Here is a 19,883-nt window from a genome sequence, read left to right as displayed (position 1 = left end):
ATTTTATTCTTCCGTAAATAAGCTATACTTGCATTAGCAAAGTCTTTTTTTTCTTAATAAACCACTGGCTATTTGTCCTACATGAAGACTTTAGCTTTATTAAATAGTCTGCTACACAATCTGGTCATGGTATGCTTTCTATAATGCCTTTACTTGTTTGATTGCTGGGCTCCTTCCCAGATGTTCCCCATCCAACTGGTTTTGCACCGTAATCTTTTAGAAATTAAAACTGCATTTCTTCATGTATCTGTTTACCATGTGTTTAAAGCATTTCTTCTAGCCTAATCTGGTGCATTAGCCTTGACTAAGTTGTAAGAAGATCACCTTTTTTTTTTTAGAGCACAAAATATGATATCGGTATGACATGGCTAACCGAACAGAGCTGATGGAATTAATCATACGGTAGCTTCAAAGCTTGCAGCGCCTGCTTAGCAGAGAACACTTATGTGGTATCCTCCATATCCTCTCACTTGATACGTAAAATCTTCCTTTGCAGATACAACATCAGCACTTTAAGTGCCTCTTGTATGTTGTCTGTGTTTCAGCCCTGTGAAGTAGGAACAATGATGCAATGTAGACTGTCTCGGATTGGTTTCAGAGTTGATGTTGCAAATCTCAAAAACCTGCTTCCTCACTTGGGGTATTTGCACTGGGAGCTTGCTGATGAAGACCTTTGGCCTTTACAATATAAGTGTTCCAGCACACTAAATCCTTAAACTCTTTAAATCTTTAAAGCCTGAATAAAATTGAACTGCTAAGACCCTTACTGGAGTTGAGGCCGTAAAGAGGGATACTTTTGGTTTGAGATTATGGCACATCCATTACTAAGGGATTTCTCTTTGAATATCATGATGAAGACAACACAGGATACTGACACTCTCCATGAGATCTTACTGCTGCATTATACGATTTCAAATAACATCCTTTGATTTGAATCATATACTGTACTTTAAACTATATGTCATGTCATGATACCAGGCTGGGTGACTTATTTACTACACCTGCTGCAATCTGTCACTTTTTGCATCAAAAATATTTTTGTTTTAAATTTAAATGTAACATCTTATTTTACAGTACTAACACATCAGGATAACCGGCTGGTATGACATGATCTCAATAAGAGCTGTATTATATCTCATAATCATCATAACATTCCGCAAAGACAATGACTCACCATGGCAGTTTGATCTCCCAGCTTGTCAAGACAGGATGCTCTATGCAACTACGAAAGCAAAATATTGGCCATTAACAGAACAAGGAGTGAAACATATAACAACTCAACACAAAATAATTGTCAAGGTGGCAACAGTTTGAATACACGTGAATACCTTTAGAAAAAGAAAAAAATACTAGAACACAACCTATTGTTTTTCATACTACCTCTTTTTTTAGTAGTACTACATATAAGCAGTAGTTGTAGCAGAAGTTAAAGAAATTCTCAACACTACTTTACTGACTTGTGATTCCAACAGGACTTTTCCTCATTGTTATAACTACTCTAAATGGAAACTACTACAAGAAATACATACCTGAAGCAACGTTTGCGCCACATCTTCTGTTTTGCTTGAAACTTCAAGTTGAAATATGAAGGCTCTTTCTCCCTAAGTTCACATAAAAAGATATATTTGTAACTGGAGCATTGATTTGCATAGTAGAGTTCTAAACATTAACATTATAACATGAGGTGAATTACCTCTGGGTTACCACAGAGAACAATATGAGAAAAAATTAACAACATAGTTCCCTGTTATCAAACAACACAGCAAGCTAATCTGCACAAATGTGGCTACAAATGTGCAATTAAACATGCAAGAAAATGTTCTTTGTACCTCTAACTGTTTTCCTCATTTAAATCTGCATAAATACAAAACTATAAGAATTTATAGTGACATAAGATTGTTATGAAAATTCTGGGTCAAAAAATGTTTCCCTTTGAAAGTGACACTAAGTTTAAAAATTAAGTTGTGCTAAATTGATAATTAGGAATAATGAAGAATAATAATTCATATGAAAGAGAAATGGGCACGACAGCATGAGTATTCAGACCTTTTGCTGTGCAAGCATTCATTTTTGTGCACAAAGCTGAGTGACCTCTATCTGTGAGCAATAAAAGCAGTTCATATAATTTCAGAATAAATGTGTGTATGTAAGGCTCCTCAGTCAAGCACTGCATTGGAAGCCAAAATTCAACCATGAAGGTGATTTCAAAACAACTGAGGGATAAAGCTGTATAAAGGTAGCAGGACAAGGGTAAAAAAAAACATTTCAAAAACCTTTAATATCTCTTTGAGCACAGTGAAGTCAATCACTGAGAAATGAATGAAACCCAAGCACTGCCTAGATTAGTCTATCCCTTGAAACCAAGCAGCCAGGCAAGGAGGAAACTGGTTAGAGATGTCACTATGAGGCCAATAACAGCTTTCAAAGAGCTACAGAGTTCAGTGACTGAGTTGGGAGAAAATATCAAAGGATCAACAATATTCCTATCTTTCTACAAAGTACACTCGTTTGGAACTGAAAAAAAAAAATAGATCTAACATGAAGTTTGCAAAAAAAGGCCTAGGTCATAATGCAAAAAAGGAGGGGTTGTGGTCAGACAGACAAAATTAAAAGCTTTTTTGTTTAAATGTGTTACATCTACTACAAACCCAAAGTACTGCACCACAAAGTCAGCACAATCCCTATTGCCAAACATGGTGGAGGCAGCGTTGTTATAGTTCTATTTGTCATCAGCGCAGACTGGGAAGCTTATCAAGACCAATAGAAACCTAGATGGAGCAAAGTACTGACAAATCTTAGAACAAAACAGGCTTCAGACCTAAAACTGGAACAAAAAATTCACCTTTAATTTTTGAATGTCCTACATGTAAGAACATCTAAGTTTTTGACTGGTTTTAAGACAACCCTGAATTGAGCTCCACTGAATCGGTGGAAGGACTTCACAACTGCTGTCCCCAAAAAACTCGATAGAGCTTCAGCAAATCTCCCAATAAGAATGGGTAAAAAGTGCACCAAACTGGTGTGCAAAGTTTGTAGAGACTCACTCACAAATTCTTGTGGCTGAATTCAAAGCTCTGAACACTTAATACACCACATTAATGGGCACTGAGACAGACAATAAGATGGGGTGGCACTGTGAATGGGGCTGTATTAAACAGGACAATTTGCACACTGGTGTAAAACTGTTCAAAAGGACAAATAAGAGAAGTTAAAGGAAGATAAAAAGGGAATCAACTGTACTAGAATTTACTGTTGTAAGGAACCTATTAATCAAGTCAAAAGAATCAAAATAATAAAAAGCTATATTCCTACAATTAACTATATACACTGTTTCAAACTGTATTTGTGTCTAGCATAAATTTATGTTTCCAAAAAACTGTGTCCAAATAAGTACAGTAGTGGTCTGTGGTAACAAGTTTTCTTAAAGAGATTGTTTCTAACACTCAGCAGTAGTACTAGAAAAGATCACACTTACTCTTTCAATCTTATAAGGAGCTACAATATTGTCTTCTTTAATGAAGTAAACCTAAAATAAGAAAACGTGCTTTAGCTCACAATCAGCATCTTGAAAGAACATTGTTCAAATTAGTCCCATTGCACGCAGTTCAAAACAGTGGTGTGCATCCCGCCAAGAAACATTTTGTGGTGTAACATCATAAAAGGGTACAGCTTCCTATCATTAAAAAGTAACCACACAAAAGTCAAAGTATATTTTTAAGATGTGTTTCTTCTATTCCAAGAAAGAAGCTGTTCTTCTGGTAGGGACAGAAAAAATACTATCTACTGTATATACACTGAGACCATTGAACAGTATTTCCAGAATCATGAAATAGAGGAGATCTGTTTACTGATGTGACAAAAAGGGTTATTTTGCGACTGTGCCACAAATGGAAACACTACTTATATTTTATAGATATACAACAGTTCTAAAAGCAAGTGTATATTTCTAAAACCAGTCTTTATTTTTAAGTGGAAAGTTTTCTGCAGCATGCTCCGGCTTTAAGTGCCTCATGCAGTTAGTATACAGATTATAACATGTATTATAGTTTATAATATATAATATGAGATATAACACTTGTGTATTACACCCAATAAAAAAGCTCAAGGCATAAACCAATTAAATTGTCCACATTATTTCAGAAACTCATTTTAAGAAAAACTATAAAATGCACATACATTTTCAGACTTGCAGATGTTATCTTACCTGTCGGCACACAACAAGTAATCCGCTGAAATTAATTCTGAAAAACAAAAAAATATCGATTGATGTTTCGAAATGATGACAAAGTGCAGCTGAACTAAAAGCATTCACAAGATACTTACTCATTGAAAGGATTTTGAGCACTCTCTTCGATTGCTTCAATTTTGCTACAGTCTTTAAGAGGTATCTAACAAACAAAAAAAAAAGATTTTAAAAACTAAGTGGATATCTTTTACACACACCATTTGGAGGAAATGTTAAGCATACTGTACCTTTAAAATAGGTTCAGCTACCGGTTCTGGCTCAAAGATTAGGGATTTTGAACAGATTTTGAGAGATCCTCTAATTGGCCTGGAAACAAATATATTGGACAATAAATTTAACTTTAAAGAAAGAAAAAATGGAAAAGAATGATTTTTGAAAGCATTTTTTTTTCAATAACTTCATGAAAGGCTTCATCCATTTAGCATGTGAAGTTGATCGTATAGTGTATTAATAATACTTAAGTAAATTAATATTATTGTTGGTAATGCACATCAAAGAGAGAATTCCAGCTTACTGTGCTTAACCTTACGGGGATATTTGTGTATACTGTGTCCTACCAGTGACAATAAATTGTAACCATGTTTCTTTGTAATAGAGCTCTACAAGAAAGAAAAATGTAAGGTTTCAAACCACTGACCATCTGTCAAGTACTGTATGTGATCCCCTCACTTTTACCACAGCATTGCTCATTTAAACATAACAAGGCCAGCATGCTTATTACCATGTGAAATGCTCTAGAGTTACAGGTCCATTCATAATATAATACAGAAGAGAAAGCTTTTGGCATAGAATACACTGTTCATTTCAATTACCTTTTCTGGGCTGTAATATTGCTAGCCACATGGTGCGCTGAGTGCTGTTCAAAATAATATTCCTCCAGATCAAGTAGTAACAGGGAAAACCTGAGAAGAAAAGCAAAAACAGTTTAAATCAAATATTTCTTGAAAAACTAGTTTATTTCCACCACCCACTGCAGATGATCTGTGTTTATCAGAGGTTCTGGATTCTTCACAAACACTGGCAAACAAAGTCCATAATAAAGCCGATGATAAAATCTAATAAGGATTTTAAAGATTAGATTATTACTGAAGTCTAAGATGCTCTTTTTCTTGCGCTTAAAATACTGCTGTACTGCAAGTTTAAGAAACAGAGTTACTGTAGGTAAATGTGAGGCACATGAGAAATGTCTGGTGAGGTCTTTGTATTCTCTAGCACAGTTCCAGTGAGGTGGACTCAAACAGTCTATATTATTTATAATTAACAACACAATGTAAGCACAACATGACACTAGTTAGACTACAACATATAGTATAAGTCAATTCATTCCAGCGGCCTACAGACATAACATCCAAGAATTCTACCCTTGTAATCTGAAAACAGTATTTACATAAACGGGCATAAGAAAACAAATGAGCATTCGAAAACAGAACTAAATCTCCCTTCCTTCAAGGAAGCCAAAAGAGAATGAGAAGTAATCTCTCTATTCTAAAAATGCAAACCAAACCAAGAGAGAATATTTTTTCAGTGAGGATTCCATAATACAGGAAACCAGAACAAGCAGCAATCTCTCGATAACAATGTTCAAATTACATAGCCAGAATCTGGCCTCCAATACCTATTAAAAAAAGGTCTTCTCGTCTGGCACATTTTAAAGTAGAGGAGGGTGACAGTGAAGTTACTTCTCTCTGTATCTTCTCCTCTTCTTTCCCATATCTGTATTCATGCTGTGCCCTATTGTTGCTGAATGCTCTAATTACTTGCCATTTAGTTCATTAACCAGAGTAAAACACCAGAAACCCCATTGACCACATGTTTACCTGCCTCTTTGGCAGCTAAAGAAACACCTCAGATACCCAATGCATTTTTGTTTTTTTAGTAAGGCCTTGAGTAGTGCAATCAGGATGTGAGCTGTAGCTAAACTTGGATAACACTGGGCTACAGCATAATAATATCTTAACCGATGGAAATTTGGAATTTTGGGACATTGACCTTCAAATGTGCATACAATTTGTGCATACATATAATTTAAATATTGTCATAAACCTTAGTCACCACACTGCCAGATTGCAATTTATTTTTTCATACACTAAGGGAGTTGGGTGACCAAACAGTGTCACTTTGACTGGAAACAGGGAAGATGTTCTAGTATGAAGATTGTTCTGAAAATTCTTTATAAGATTTTCTTCTCATATAAATGAACAGCTTTTGATAATTGTTTCCTTCCTTGGCTGTATTTTGCTGAGAATGTCCCGCAAACCCTATCAGTGTGACTGGCAATATGCCTCTGCATATGGCATGCTCCATTAAATTGTGTTGCACTCAGACATTTTCTTCTAGTTTGAAGTGAAGAAAGATTCCTTTACTGAAACTGGAATGATACTTACACACAGAGTGCATATCCACTTACACAGGGTCCCACAGTAACGATCAACGATTAATTTTACTTTTTCACAGCAGACGAATATGAATACAAAACACAATTGGCACCCCTCCCTTGCCCTTAGCTGCCCAAGAGGAAATTGGACAAATGTGGAAGAAGTACAGTACATTTATTAACTAAGAATTAAACACACAATCAGTTGTAAACTGTTATATATATTTACTGATGGAAAAAAGAAACTCAACACCTCCTCCTCCACACTCTGGCCCTCCCGTCTGCGTGGAACAGGCTGAAGAGTGACTCGTCCGTGAGGAGGACCTGATGCCACTGCTGACAAGTCCATCGCAGCCTCTGTCTGGCCCAAGCCAGTTGGGTATGACGTCTAGGAGGTGTGAGCAGAGGGCCTCTGACAGGTCGCCTTGCTCTAAGGCCAGCAGCATGGAGCCTCACTGTCCTGTCACTGATGCGGGCATTGTGTCTGCTGGCAGTTTCAGCAGCAGTACAGGTGGCAGATCTGAAACGATCTCTCAGATGGACCAGTCTGATGTGTCGGTCCTGCTCTGGTCTGGTCACTCAAGGGCGACCAGATCTTGGACTGTCATCTGTCCTGCCGGTCTGCTGAAACCTTCACTGCAGTTGGGACACAGTGGAGCGGTTTACACATGATGTCTGGCAAATTGTCTGGCAATTTGAGCCATTATGGAATGCACAGAAAACTGACTAAGTTTGGCCTTTTTCTTAGGCCTAAGTGACTTTCTTAGGCCTTCTTAGTGACTTAAGCTTAAAACAAATTGAAAAGTTTTTGTTAAAGTACATAAGGTAAACCAAAGTATTCTCATTCCAGAAAATATTGCGTTTCTTTTTTCCATCAGTATATACAATACATCGATTTAAGCCTATTCCATCCCAATTTATACATCAATACAGTAATGAACATTATTTTACAAAGCACTTTTCATTATAAATGATCACAGTATACTAAAAAGAGAAAACAGTTTAATAGAAAGACTCAAGCAAATGGCACCAATATTCTGAAATCATATAATCTACACAAATGCCAATTTAATTAATTAATTAAGAGCGATTAAAGGCATGATTTAAAAACAGAAACTTATTTTAATTACTGATCTCACAGAGAAAGTATGCCAAAGTCTAGGTACAGTAGGTGCACAGCAGGCAAAGGCATTATCACCTGCAGTGTATAGTCCTGTAAATGGGAAAAACAAGAGACCAGAATCAGAGAGTGCAGCTAAGGATGCAATTTATTAAGGCGCCAGAAACATAAGAGGTAATGATCCCCTCCTAACATAAGGGGGAAAGTTAAAATAAAGAAGTATTTGTAAAGATTTTTTTTCCCACAGTGTGGCAAGTATGCCATTGTAGCAGCCGGATCTGGGTGAAACAAAATCGTGGACTTCCGCATCAGGCATCGACACAACAGGACTAAAATGAGCAAAATTCCTAAGGCAGAGGAAAGATATCTGAGTGATATGCTGGGAAAACAGCAGATCAAAAGTTTGAAGGGTCATAGAAGTCATCAACATTTTCAGTTAAACACGCAGAGAGCTTAGTAACTGAGATCACATTACATCACGGATCAGCTGCAAAAAATACTTAAGGATTTAAGGTTAATTCTTGTGGAACAATAAAAGAAAACAAATCTGTATTTGTAATGAATGCCTAACAAATTCACATACATTCAATATACACCAAACTAGAAATCCTTACCTTATGTACAGTACAACTACAAAATATTGAAATCAAGAGTACTTAGGCTACTATTAGGTTGTAATTTATTCCAGGACTACAGCATTATTTCGAAATGTTAAACAAAACTTATTAACCTTTAAAACTCTTAAAAATGAGTCACTGTTTTTAAGACAAGTAAGATACACACAAATACTGATTAAATAAAATTCAATATCTGCCATCATAATGTCATTGTTTACAACTGTCCTTTCTACAGCGTAGCACACTTTAATGTCTAGATTTCTGTAGACTTTTAAGTGTAAACTTAACTTTGCGGTGCAAACACAGAATCTTAAGATGCATCAGACACATTTTAGATTCAGTGTCATGTTACAGTACATGAATTTAGGAATTACATATTTGACTATAGTGTTTGAATAAGAAAGGAAAGCAAAGCTGAAAAGCGTTTAAGACTACACCAAGGAAATTGCAGGTGCTGTAACATCTGTCACAAAATTTGAAAACAAAAGTCAAATTAAAAACATGAAAAACGTGTTCCCATCATTCGAGATGACATGGTGCAAAAACAATCATCGTATACGTACACAAAACTACACAAAACAGCATACCAATTATTTGAGAAGCTGGAAATCGATTTCTTGTAAGTATACAGACGAGAAAAAATAACAATTTCATAAAAATGGGAAAGAAAACAGAATTATACAGTTATAACTGTAAGAAAACTTTTTAACTACCCTCTGATTTCTAAATAAAAACACCGAATCAACCATTAAAAACCTATACGCAATTTAAAATAATCTGAGATCAAACTAAACATTTTAGAGTCTGTGCAAAATTATAATTAAATCAAAAGCTGGACTGATACCTCATCTCATCTCAGTCATGCTATACTTGCTCAGTGACCTCAACACCGATAAACTATTGTTTAAGTACTGTAACCATCTGTGACCGGACTCAACAACGCGTTTCTTGGAAGCTTGCCGGAATGAAATCAATGTGTAGTGTAAAAAAGCCGAACATTTTCTGAAAATAAGACACACATAGAGCAAACGCGAAATAGTATCAGTGGCCTAGTCCAAGCTCACAAATCCAGGAGGCTCGGTTAATATACGTCTGAAGTAAAAGCGCTCTGAACAGGAAGCTCTGTTAAGACGCTGCCGGTCTGTCTCCATCAAAACATGCGAGGAGAACGATGTATTTCTACAATGTTATTTATTCAGCCACTTCATATATTCTGTCAGGTGCAGCGGGTTAAATGTTTTCCAGCTCACTTTCATGATAAAATCACAAACCTTTCTTTGGATCGTTCTTTCTTCTGTATAAAAGCCATTGCATACACCCCGTGGCATTTGTGAGTCAAACACAGGATGTGCAGGGTAAACAAGGAAACTGACAGCGAAACCCAGTAGCAGCTTAGGGTGGGCAATACGTCTGCAATACCAATTAAAAAGACAACGTACACAGAGCAGGAAATATCGGACCTATATCCGTGTCACTATTTTACAGAAGCTTTCATACAAATCACTGATTCACATGGTTTCTAAGTACTTTGAGGTTTTGAGGTTCTCATTATTGTTTTGTTGTGTTTGGAAGTGCTTTTTAGTACTTCCTCTTGTAGGTTACATATCAATGTTCACCTTAAAGTAGACATACTGTAGGCTAACATTATTGGTAATTTCCTGCTCCAGGCGTAAAGTTACAGAAAATGAAGGTATCTGCATGAAAATTTAGAATCTCATGTAAATAAAATAAATCCTTATGAATTAATGCAAAGGCTCCAAAGGGTTCCATAAGAAATCTTACAAGGGAACCTACTGTACAATTCAAGAACTAAGGAGTGCCTTAAGATGTCATGCAGGACTATGAGGGGACATCATTCAAATTTTCAAAATCCTCAAATAAATGGACATAGTCAACCCAGTGAACTTCTTCAAAATGAACAGTGAAACACAAACCAGTGAACACAATTAGCTTCTAACTATCAAAAAGGCAGGTGGGCCACATTTGTAATCTGTCTTAGGTTCTTGAATATCAAGTTGAATATATTAGGTATATATTTTTATTTTATAATGTGACAGAATGCAGGAAATGTTGAAGAGAAATGGAAAGAGCAAAGAACCCTTACCTTCTAGTGGCACAAAATTACAAACTAACTAAACTTACGGCAGCCCAGTGGCGCAGTGGTTATCTGCTGCCTGTGCTATCTGTGTGGAGTGTGCATTCTCTCCATGTGTGCATGGGTGTCCTCCAGGTACTCCTGTTGTTTCCCACAGTCCAAAAACATGCTGATAGGTTTCTGGGAGAAGTGCCTGTGTTTGTGTTTGAGTGTGTCCTGCGATGGACTGGAATACTGTCCAGGATGTATCATGCCTTGTGCCTGTTGCTTGCTGGGATAGGTTCCAGTCCCCCTGCAACTCTGGATTGGATGAAGTGGTTAGAAAATGGACAGGTAAACTAAACTTTCATTGATGTACGTTGTCTATCTGTAATAAAGCATAAATCCAATGAAGCCCGTGGAGCAAAAGCTGTAACCACTTTAGGAAGTAATTTGTTGATTTCATGATTTGTTGTGATCCGGGTAATAAAGGTTTGGACAAAAATCTTTATTATAAATCTGCTAAATCTTATGATTTGTGCATTTCATTTTTGTGCATTTGGGACAGACACATGTTAAACATTTTATTTACTGGGCATATTGATTAATAGAACATAGTAAAATAATCCTTTAAAAAATTGTGTTGCAATTTAGATACAGTAATAGTAAACATTTAATCAAGACTCTGTATTTCAGCTAACTGAATACTTCAGTGTTCACATACTGTACGTCTATGAGAAAACCTTAAATCATAATAAAGTTAAACAAGATGATACATTATATAAAAGAATTGCAGAATATAAAATAAAATACTGAAAATATAAAATTTGCAGAAGGTTCCACTTTATTTCTCTTTCCACATCGAGGTGTAATTCATGAAATTCATGAATTATGCAAAACGTGAAAGCTGTATTTTGGTTTGCATAAGACAGCTTGTCACCAATTTGAATAAATAAAAAATAATAACGTTCTTTATTTGGTGTATCGATCACTGGCAGAAAAATAATCAACTTATATGTTTTGTTTTGTGTTGTTTTAAACAAATGCAATTTAATTTGTAACAAGATCAAACAAAATTGATTGATAACTACAGTCTGACCTTAGAAAGTAGAGTAGATTTTCTGTGCTTTACCATGAATGAAACAAGAAAGTATAATAATACAATAAAATACTCACAGACTTGTGCTCATGAGAGTTCTAGCCATACAAAGAGCAGAAGGAAAGAAATGCTTTGATGTCACAATACTCTCTCTTAAGCCAAACATACAGTATATTGTATTCGCAAGTAAAAAACATGAACAAGCTTCTGTAAGATTGGAAAATTTAAAAATGAGTTTTAAAGCTTTCTTTGACACTTTTTCCTGACTGTTATGCACCTGTATGCCTGACTGTCACTCAGTTTGTGCAATATGTGTAGTTAACATTTTCAGTTTGTTGCAGGCTTACACTTATACCTGTATTTCTGAAACTATAAATTATGGATTATAATAGATTGAACTCTCCGTTTATGTGACAATCAGATGTGCTCCGGTCTGAGTGCAAATTTTTGTTAGAACTTGTTCTTATAGAAAGCACTGGTGATTATTTCACATAGCTGTAATTACAGAAAATCTCTCTTTTCACCAAGTTAAATTGGAAAAAAGGGCATTAAACCGTAAAGTCTATGGGCCTCCATTTGGTGAACTCTCAGTTAATTAAGATTGAAGAGGCTTACATTGTCTGTAATTCTGTTTAATTAATTTAAAAGTCATGATTATATTTACATGTCATGATAAACCTGATTTGAGTAGTATACTGAAAACAGCAAAAAACATATATAATCAATGTAAGGTAATAGGTAATCAATGTAAAGGGAGATTATATAGCAGACTATATTAAGTGCTATAATTTGAAAACGTCACATTTCAAAACCTAAATATGTCCACGATTTCCATCTGTTAGCATTTCCTATTTAGAAATTTGCTTATGGAGTATCATTGCTCATATTTTAATGCTTCATTTTCACTAGTTCCTTTTTCTTAATCTAAGCCAATCACATTCTATACTGTACTACCTTTCTTTCTCTATTTTTCATTCAGCTTTATTTAGCAAAAAAGGGTTTAATTAAAGTTGCATGCAGGGCTCTCGTTTCAAACACACATACCTCTATTAACAAGAAAAACTCATCAACAACAGTGTTTAACAGCCTTCTGCCTTCGACTAAAGTGTTGTATAATTATGAATCAGCTGTTCTTAACAAATTCACACCAGGTGGCAGCAGCAGTTTACATTTGAGAAAAAGTAAAGATCACGCTTTTGCCATCAGGTATGAATATAAAAGACGGCAAAATTAAGTCTTAGAAACTTTGTATGAATGTTTTCTTTCAGTAAAATCTTTTTTGCTTTAATGGCAAGGATTGTGTCGCATTCAAAATGAAAAATTGTCATTGTCCCATTTGCAGTAGGCCCATTGTGGGACTTTTTGTTACGAAGTGTTTTTCAGGACCCTATGCAGATGATAGAAGCTGGAAGGGAGTGCATCAAACACGGGGAGGAGACGGCAAGGAACTGGGCAGGTTGACTAACAGGGAGGCATGAGGATGGTGCACTCGTGCTCGGGGGGGCGTGGTCCAGGAGAACAAGTCCGAGGAAGTACAGGTAGGAAAAGCGGGGCGAAGTCCAATAGTCCAAAAACCGGGAAATCCAGATGAGACGACAACAAGACAAAGTTAAAAACCGGAACAGGATCCGGTGCTGGGAGAGAGAATAAAAATGGGGATAACGGGACCAGGCGCTCTGAGCCCCAGACTCAGCTGGGTCAGGACAGCGATAGGAGCCCTATGCCCTCAAGCCGTGGGCGTGGGGCGACTAGGTGGTAGGCGGGCCTCCGGGCGTCCGTCTTCCAATGCAGAGCCCGGAATGGAGTGAGCGTCTGGCTTTTATGGAGGGGCTGGATTGGAGACAGGTGCACATTATCAACTACAATAAGATAAAATAAGATCGCTTTATTAGCCATATACAATTTCTTGCATTAGGAATTTGTCTTTTCGCATACTCCAGCTTGTTCTTCATGAGACACAGACACACAGACAGGGAGAGAAGCTTGGGGTCACAGCGCAGGGTCAGCCATTGTACAGCGCCCCCGGAGCAGTTGGGGTTAAGGGCCTTGCTTAGGTGCCCAACAGAGTAGGATTCCTCTGCTTGCCGCGGGATATGGGAAAGAGACGGAGCACCCTTAAGAAGAGGGATTACAATCATGACACTTTTGTGCTTTTTCTAAAAGTATTCTTCAATATATCATGATTTATCAGAGATGTGTTTATAACTTCCAGGCTACCCTTAGAGACCATACTTGGCGTCTGAAGTTTGGAAATGATGAGATACAAATGATTTTCTCTCTCAGAACCATACTGTGTATTTTAAATTAACTGAATGCCGTGAGATATTATGGTTGTACATACCAGTAGGAACAGATTTCTGTTGATGAACAGTGTGATTCTTTAAGAACCATTACAAAATTAAATGACGACAGACGCCCACAACCCACAACTTTGTTTCTCTGCAAAGGGAGGAATAAAAAGTTAAAATGTGCCTTCAGTTCTCTGGTTTATATGCACTTTGTCATAGGTTCTGATTTACAGTATGCTTCAAGATTGAATCTGAAGAAGTCCATTAGGCTGACATAGTCAATAGTTTGAGGTTTTGAACACTTAAATCAGATCTCATTGAATCTTCTCTGTTCAAGACTAAAAAGACTAAATTCTCAGAGTAGGTCATTCTTTTAAGCCTGGGAATGCATCTTGTAACTAATTTCTGTGCTGCATCTGGAGCAGCAGTAGCAGTGGAGCAGTAGCACTGTGGCTAAGGATCTGCGCATGTGGCTGGAAGGTTGCCGGTTCAAATCCTACAGCTGGCAGAGGAATCCTACTCTGTTGGGCACCTGAGCCAGGCCCTTAACCCTAACTGCTCCAGGGGTGCTGTACAATCACTGACCCTGTGCTCTGACCCCAAGCTTCTCTCCCTGTCTGTGTCTCACGGAGATGAATTCCTAATGCAAGAAATTGTATATGGCTAATAAAGTGATCTTATGTTATCTTATCTATTTTGTAATAGGATCAAGATCAATCGAATCTTTTTGGCTTTCCTTTGCCACTTCTATAGTGTTGGCTAATCCTCCTATTATGGTATCATCTGTGAACTTGACCAATTTACTAAATGTTGTAGAATTTAGATAACTGATATACTCTAAATTAGGGGGAGTAGTGGTAATCATAGAGACCTCTTAATATAATCTATTATCTTGTTCTCTAGTTACCTAAAATGTGTCTCCAGACACATTTATTTCCTTGAATCTGTACTATCTGTATGCTAGTTTTCTCTATTCACTCACAAAATGATTTAAAAAGACACTTCCTACAGTACAGTTTGTGTACTACATATTTGTTATTCAATCCAGTTACTGTTGCACACATTTTACATTAGCATAAGAAAGGAAACAAATAAGAAGAGGACGTTCAGTCCATCTAACCCATTTATAGTAGTAGTTACTTGCTAAATGATCCAACCATTTCTTGAAAGAAGCCAGGGTATCGGCTTGTACTTAACAATATGCAGTTTCCACTTGTATGTCCTCTGTTTTAGGATTTATTTTTTTTATTTTGAAAAAGTCTACTACTGTAGGTTGACACCTGCAATATGGCGTTTTGTGAACTTTATGTTTTGAAATTAGAAGGAATGTGCTGTGATATGTGCCATTAGTGAACTATGAAATTACATATACTGGGTATAGAAATCACCACCCCTTTCAAAATGTGTACAGTACCTTTTGTTGTACTCTGAAAATAAAAACAAATTAAATTAGGCTTGTTCCATTTGTATTTACACACAGTAACCCACATTAGCCAAGTGAACATAAAATTCTAAAACATTCTGAAAATTAATTAATATTACAACAGTAAAATACCTTATTTGGATAAGTGAACACCCCCCTTACAATTGCATTTGTAAACTTTCTCAGGTATAACCAATCACCTTACACATCACTAATTGGCTCCCACCTGTGATCAATTGTGGTGATTTTGATTAGTTCCGAATAAAAGCAGCTGTTTCTAAAGGATTCCACTGCTTGGAAGTGCATTTCAAAGCAAAGAATCCACTATGGGCGGAAAGGTGCTTTCAAAAGAACTTCAAGATAGTTGTTGAAAGGCACAAGTCAGGAGATGGGTATAAAAAGATTTCAAAGGCTTTCCGTATCCCATGGAGCACAGTCAAGACCATCATTAAGAAGTGGAAGGCGTATGGCACCACCCAGACCTTGCCTTGATCAAGCTGTCCCTACAAACTGGATGACCGAGCAAGAAGGAGACTGAAAAGAGAAGCTATCAAGAGGCCGATGGCAATTAAAGGCCTGATGCTTGTTCTATGGCAAAAACTGGTCATTGTGTGCATGTGACAAAATATCACAAGCGCTCCAAAAATCTGGTCTGTATGGGAGGGTGGGAAGAAAAACGCCAATCCTTAAAAGCCACATCAATTTTGTTTATGTTTTGCTAAAAAGCATCTTAAAGGTGCTGTGGTCAGATGAGTCCAAAATCAAACTTTTTGGCTGGAAGGCAAAATGGTACATCTGGCGGAAACCCAACACATCCTACCATCCAAAGAACACCATTCCTACAGTAAAGCATGGCGGTGGCAGCATCCTGTTGTAAGGGTGTTTCTCTTCAGCTGGGGCTGTGGCACTTGTCAGGATAGAAGGGAAGATGGAAGGTGCAAAATACAGGCAAATTCTTGAAGAAAACCTGCAGCCCTCGGCCAGGAAGTTGAAAATGGGAAGATGGTTCACCTTTCAACATGATAATGACCCAAAGCACACCGCCAAAGCAACTGTATAGTGGCCGAAGGACAGGACGGTGAATGTCCTTGAGTGGCCTAGTCAGAGTCCCATCCTAAATCCCATCGAAAATCTTGGAATGACTTGAAGAGGGCAGTCCATCAACTGTCACCACGCAGTTTGACTGAGCTTGACCAATTCTGTAAGGAGGAATGGGCAAATATTCCTCCCTCTAGGTGTGCAAAGTTGGTACTGTATGTATCCAAACAGACTCAAGGCTGTAATTCAAGCAAAAAGTGCTTCCACCAAGTATTAACTCAGGGGGGTGTTCTCTTATCCAACCCAGTTATTCTACTTTTTTTTTCAGAAGTTTTGCATTCTTTTTTTCACTTGGGTGTTGCAAGGTACAATTTGTAAATAAAACGGGAAAAAGCCTGATTTTATTTGTCTTTTTTGGGGCTTTAGGGCAACAAAAGGTGCACATTTTGAAAGGGGGTGGTGACTATACCCACTGTATATAACAGAATTATGTCATTTTCTGAATCCAGCAGTATAAGCACAGAAAAAAGCATTGTAATGAGGGTAGGAATGAAATAATTTCTGAGGTATATTTTAAGGGAGTGTGACCTGAGTAATTCGTTGATTATTGTTTGAGTTGTTCACATTGTCCCCACCCTGTCTCCTTGGTGATAAATCTTCAACAGACTATGAAGGACTTTGCACCCCTCACTGAAATATGACATATTGACTCAATTACAAAACCCTTGTTGAAAACAATGCTGTGTCTATTACTGACAGTCAACACAAGCATTTGAGAAAGCGAGCATTTTCCACAATGAAATAATAATTGGAGGACAAAAAGCCAAGGAAATTATACGGCAGTTTCTGGGAGATGTTCAGTTCTTCGCTATCCATTATCATTTGCTCTCAGCAATTTTCTCTTTAACAAATATTTTAATTTCACGCTTTTTTAAAGTTTCCATGTTGCTGTTATATGAAGATTAGCAGAATGCAAATGCACTTCCAGTTTGTGTTGTTTTGAATTGCACTATTTTGCTTACAGGGAATATTGAGGGAACAAGCAACATGAACCACAAGGTGGTTTCTTTAATGAAAGTTACATAAAAGTTTGGCTATACAGTTAGTTAAATTTCTTGAATAATTCAGGGTGGCAAAGCATTTTTATAATACTAAGGTACAGTATAGGCCTATAGACTACATACAGTACATTTGCTAATGTGTCCATATCTGTAGACTCATTCTATGTGTTGTGGAGCCATGTGCCACTTTTCCATAGTTATAATTTTCTATGCTTATTTTCTTTTCATAGATCTTTTCCTGTCAGTTAAGACTATATGTTAATTGTTAAATCAATTTAAATTATCAGTGCACTGCACTACTCTTTTTCCACAATTCTATTGATCCAAGAAATTTGCAGCACCTAAAAAAACTAAAAGAATGCAAAGTATTTAAACTGCAAAACATACCTTTTGTAACTAACTGGGAGGTAAATCAATACATTCCATGGTCTGTTTCTCTTTACTTTTGCATCATTACAGCTAACTTTCCATGCCATTAACTTGTAGAATATGTATATCATTTAGACTGGTCAGTTTGGAATGGCAACTTCTATATTTATGCACTTGATATATACTTTTTAAATCAACAAAGTCATTGTGCCTTTTAATGTATAATATATATATAGGAAATTATATGTTATTTGCTTTTTAAAGCATTTAACATTTTACAGTAAAGGATAATCAATATAAAGGGAAATTATATGTTGCAATATTCAAGATGTAAGGGAACACCACAAGGATCTGCGTTTTAAAAGCCAGCATTTTTCCAATTCTTCAAGTTTTTGGAGATCCCTGTATTGCAGTGAAGAATTCATGATTGCTTCATCTTTCACTGGTACATAGAAGATAAATTAAATAGTATCAATTTACATTGTACTTCTGACGGCTAATAAAAAGTAGAGACAACTTGTCTTAATGACATTTTTCTCACTAAACCATATCATTAATCTCTTAAATTCTTTTACTCCCTGGAAATACATTTTGAATAGATTTTAAATTTTCTTATGATGACTTAGCATCAGTAGATGACCATTCCTCAAAATGAAAACTACTGTACAAGCTGATATTATCTATAAGGCTGGAAAGTTTTGTTCTTGGGGAACATGAATGCTTCAGTGGTTTTTAATAATGAGAATTTTGTCCAAAGCATCAATAACAGCTTTGTAATGCTGAAGTCTGCTCCAGAAAACCACCCATCCAGGCACACAAGGGTCCATAAATTGATCTCTCTAGGATGAGAACTATAAGAAATAAACAAATAGGTGCAGCACTGGAAGAACTTTGGAATTACCAGTGTTAACAAAAACTGGTACAGCTTCTAGATCAGTTGTGTCAAACATAACTCAACTGTTGCCTGGGCAAGCCAGAAGTGATTTAAATGTACTTCAAGCAGACGATACACACCATAAATTATTGAAATAAGAGGCACAGCCATTACATACTGTTCCTTGTAAGTGTTTTTCAGCAATAACTCTCTTTAAAATTAAAGTAGCAATCATTGTATCTAGAAGGAACAGGTAAAGGTTTATTTCATGCTTTCAGCATGGAATAAACCTTCATCTATTCTCTTGCAGCCTATATCCCTTGCATGCTGATGCAGCTACTGTACGTACGTGAACTTCTTATTTGTATCTAGATGTCAGTTTAGCAAAATGTAATCATTACCCATATTTTAAATATCATAGCGGTGATTACTGTACACCGTGTGAATCTGTTCTGTTCAATAGAATTTTGATGGCACATCTCATTCAGCAACTAACAAAAATAAATGAGCAAATATATGTATCCACCATTCTGAAATTTTCAGGTGGAACTGTACACACAGATCTCAAAGTGTCCATTTTTTCCCTCCATTTTTGTGCAGATCTGTGACATCATGAAACAGGGGCACTGCTTTTGGATAGAAGCAGAGAACCACAGGAGTGCTGCGTATCCAAGACAGATACAGCAACATCACTAAGGCAATACTGTAGCAGTAAATTATTACAACCCAAAGCATGATCTTTTTTTCGTACTACAAACCACACATGCTAGGTGGGTCAAATGGTCCCCATCATTTGAAAACATTGTGGTGCGGTATGATGTGTTGCGGTATGATGTTCTTCTCATGTTTCATAATAATAAATGAAATACAAACAAAAATGTATTTCAACATATTTAATTCAATGGACTGACGTTCCATCTAGGATGTACCCAGCTTTGCTCCAGTTGCTTGCTGGGAACTGCAGCTCTGAATTGAAAGAAGTGGGTAGAAAATGGATGGATGTATTTCAAGCTGCTATTAAAAACAATTCTTTGGGAACAGTGATAATTTTTACAGTGTCTATCACAACAATAACTTACTGCTTCTACACTCAGTGTTCTGCGTTTAGGTTTTTCAGAGGATAATGAGGCTGATTTCACTCCAACATGCTGTACTTTGTTTAGACGACCAACTTCTGTTCAGTTACTGTACATCACTCACACATGTTTATCCTATTGCAAAAACACCATTTTTGAATACTTGCATGAAACACCAGATGGCAGTAAAACTTAATGTTTCATAAGCAACATGCTCAGTACAG

General features: G+C 36.7%; 1 protein-coding gene and 1 long non-coding RNA gene across 6 annotated transcripts in view; one reads left to right on the top strand and one right to left on the bottom strand.

The window, feature by feature from the left end:
* Positions 1–9,767, bottom strand: part of nsmaf (neutral sphingomyelinase (N-SMase) activation associated factor) — a 43,140-nt gene extending 33,373 nt beyond the window's left edge. For 2 of the 5 annotated variants that reach the window (XM_088642383.1, XM_088642385.1), the window contains exons 1-8: positions 9,629–9,767; positions 5,059–5,148; positions 4,474–4,552; positions 4,324–4,388; positions 4,205–4,241; positions 3,476–3,526; positions 1,530–1,601; positions 1,175–1,222 (exon numbers count right to left, since the gene is read on the bottom strand). In XM_088642383.1, the coding sequence (XP_088498509.1) occupies positions 1,175–1,222; positions 1,530–1,601; positions 3,476–3,526; positions 4,205–4,241; positions 4,324–4,388; positions 4,474–4,552; positions 5,059–5,148; positions 9,629–9,666 (480 nt within the window). In that variant the 5' untranslated portion in view covers positions 9,667–9,767. Of the gene's footprint in view, positions 1–1,174; positions 1,223–1,529; positions 1,602–3,475; positions 3,527–4,204; positions 4,242–4,323; positions 4,389–4,473; positions 4,553–5,058; positions 5,149–7,759; positions 8,169–9,628 lie in introns of those variants that run through there. The other 3 variants (XM_088642384.1, XM_088642381.1, XM_088642382.1) reach the window with 3 other exon arrangements.
* Positions 9,768–10,586: 819 nt separating this feature from the next.
* On the top strand, positions 10,587–19,408 carry LOC148655642 (uncharacterized). The gene is made up of 3 exons (XR_015941076.1): positions 10,587–10,785; positions 17,304–17,380; positions 19,184–19,408. It is a non-coding gene; the product is annotated as an uncharacterized LOC148655642 (long non-coding RNA).
* The last annotated feature ends 475 nt before the right edge of the window (positions 19,409–19,883 follow it).

This window comes from Lepisosteus platostomus, chromosome 8 (assembly GCF_059453375.1).
Source record: "Lepisosteus platostomus isolate fLepPlt1 chromosome 8, fLepPlt1.hap1, whole genome shotgun sequence".
Classification (NCBI taxonomy): Eukaryota; Metazoa; Chordata; class Actinopteri; order Semionotiformes; family Lepisosteidae; genus Lepisosteus; species Lepisosteus platostomus.
This window is presented reverse-complemented; position numbering and strand designations above follow the sequence as displayed.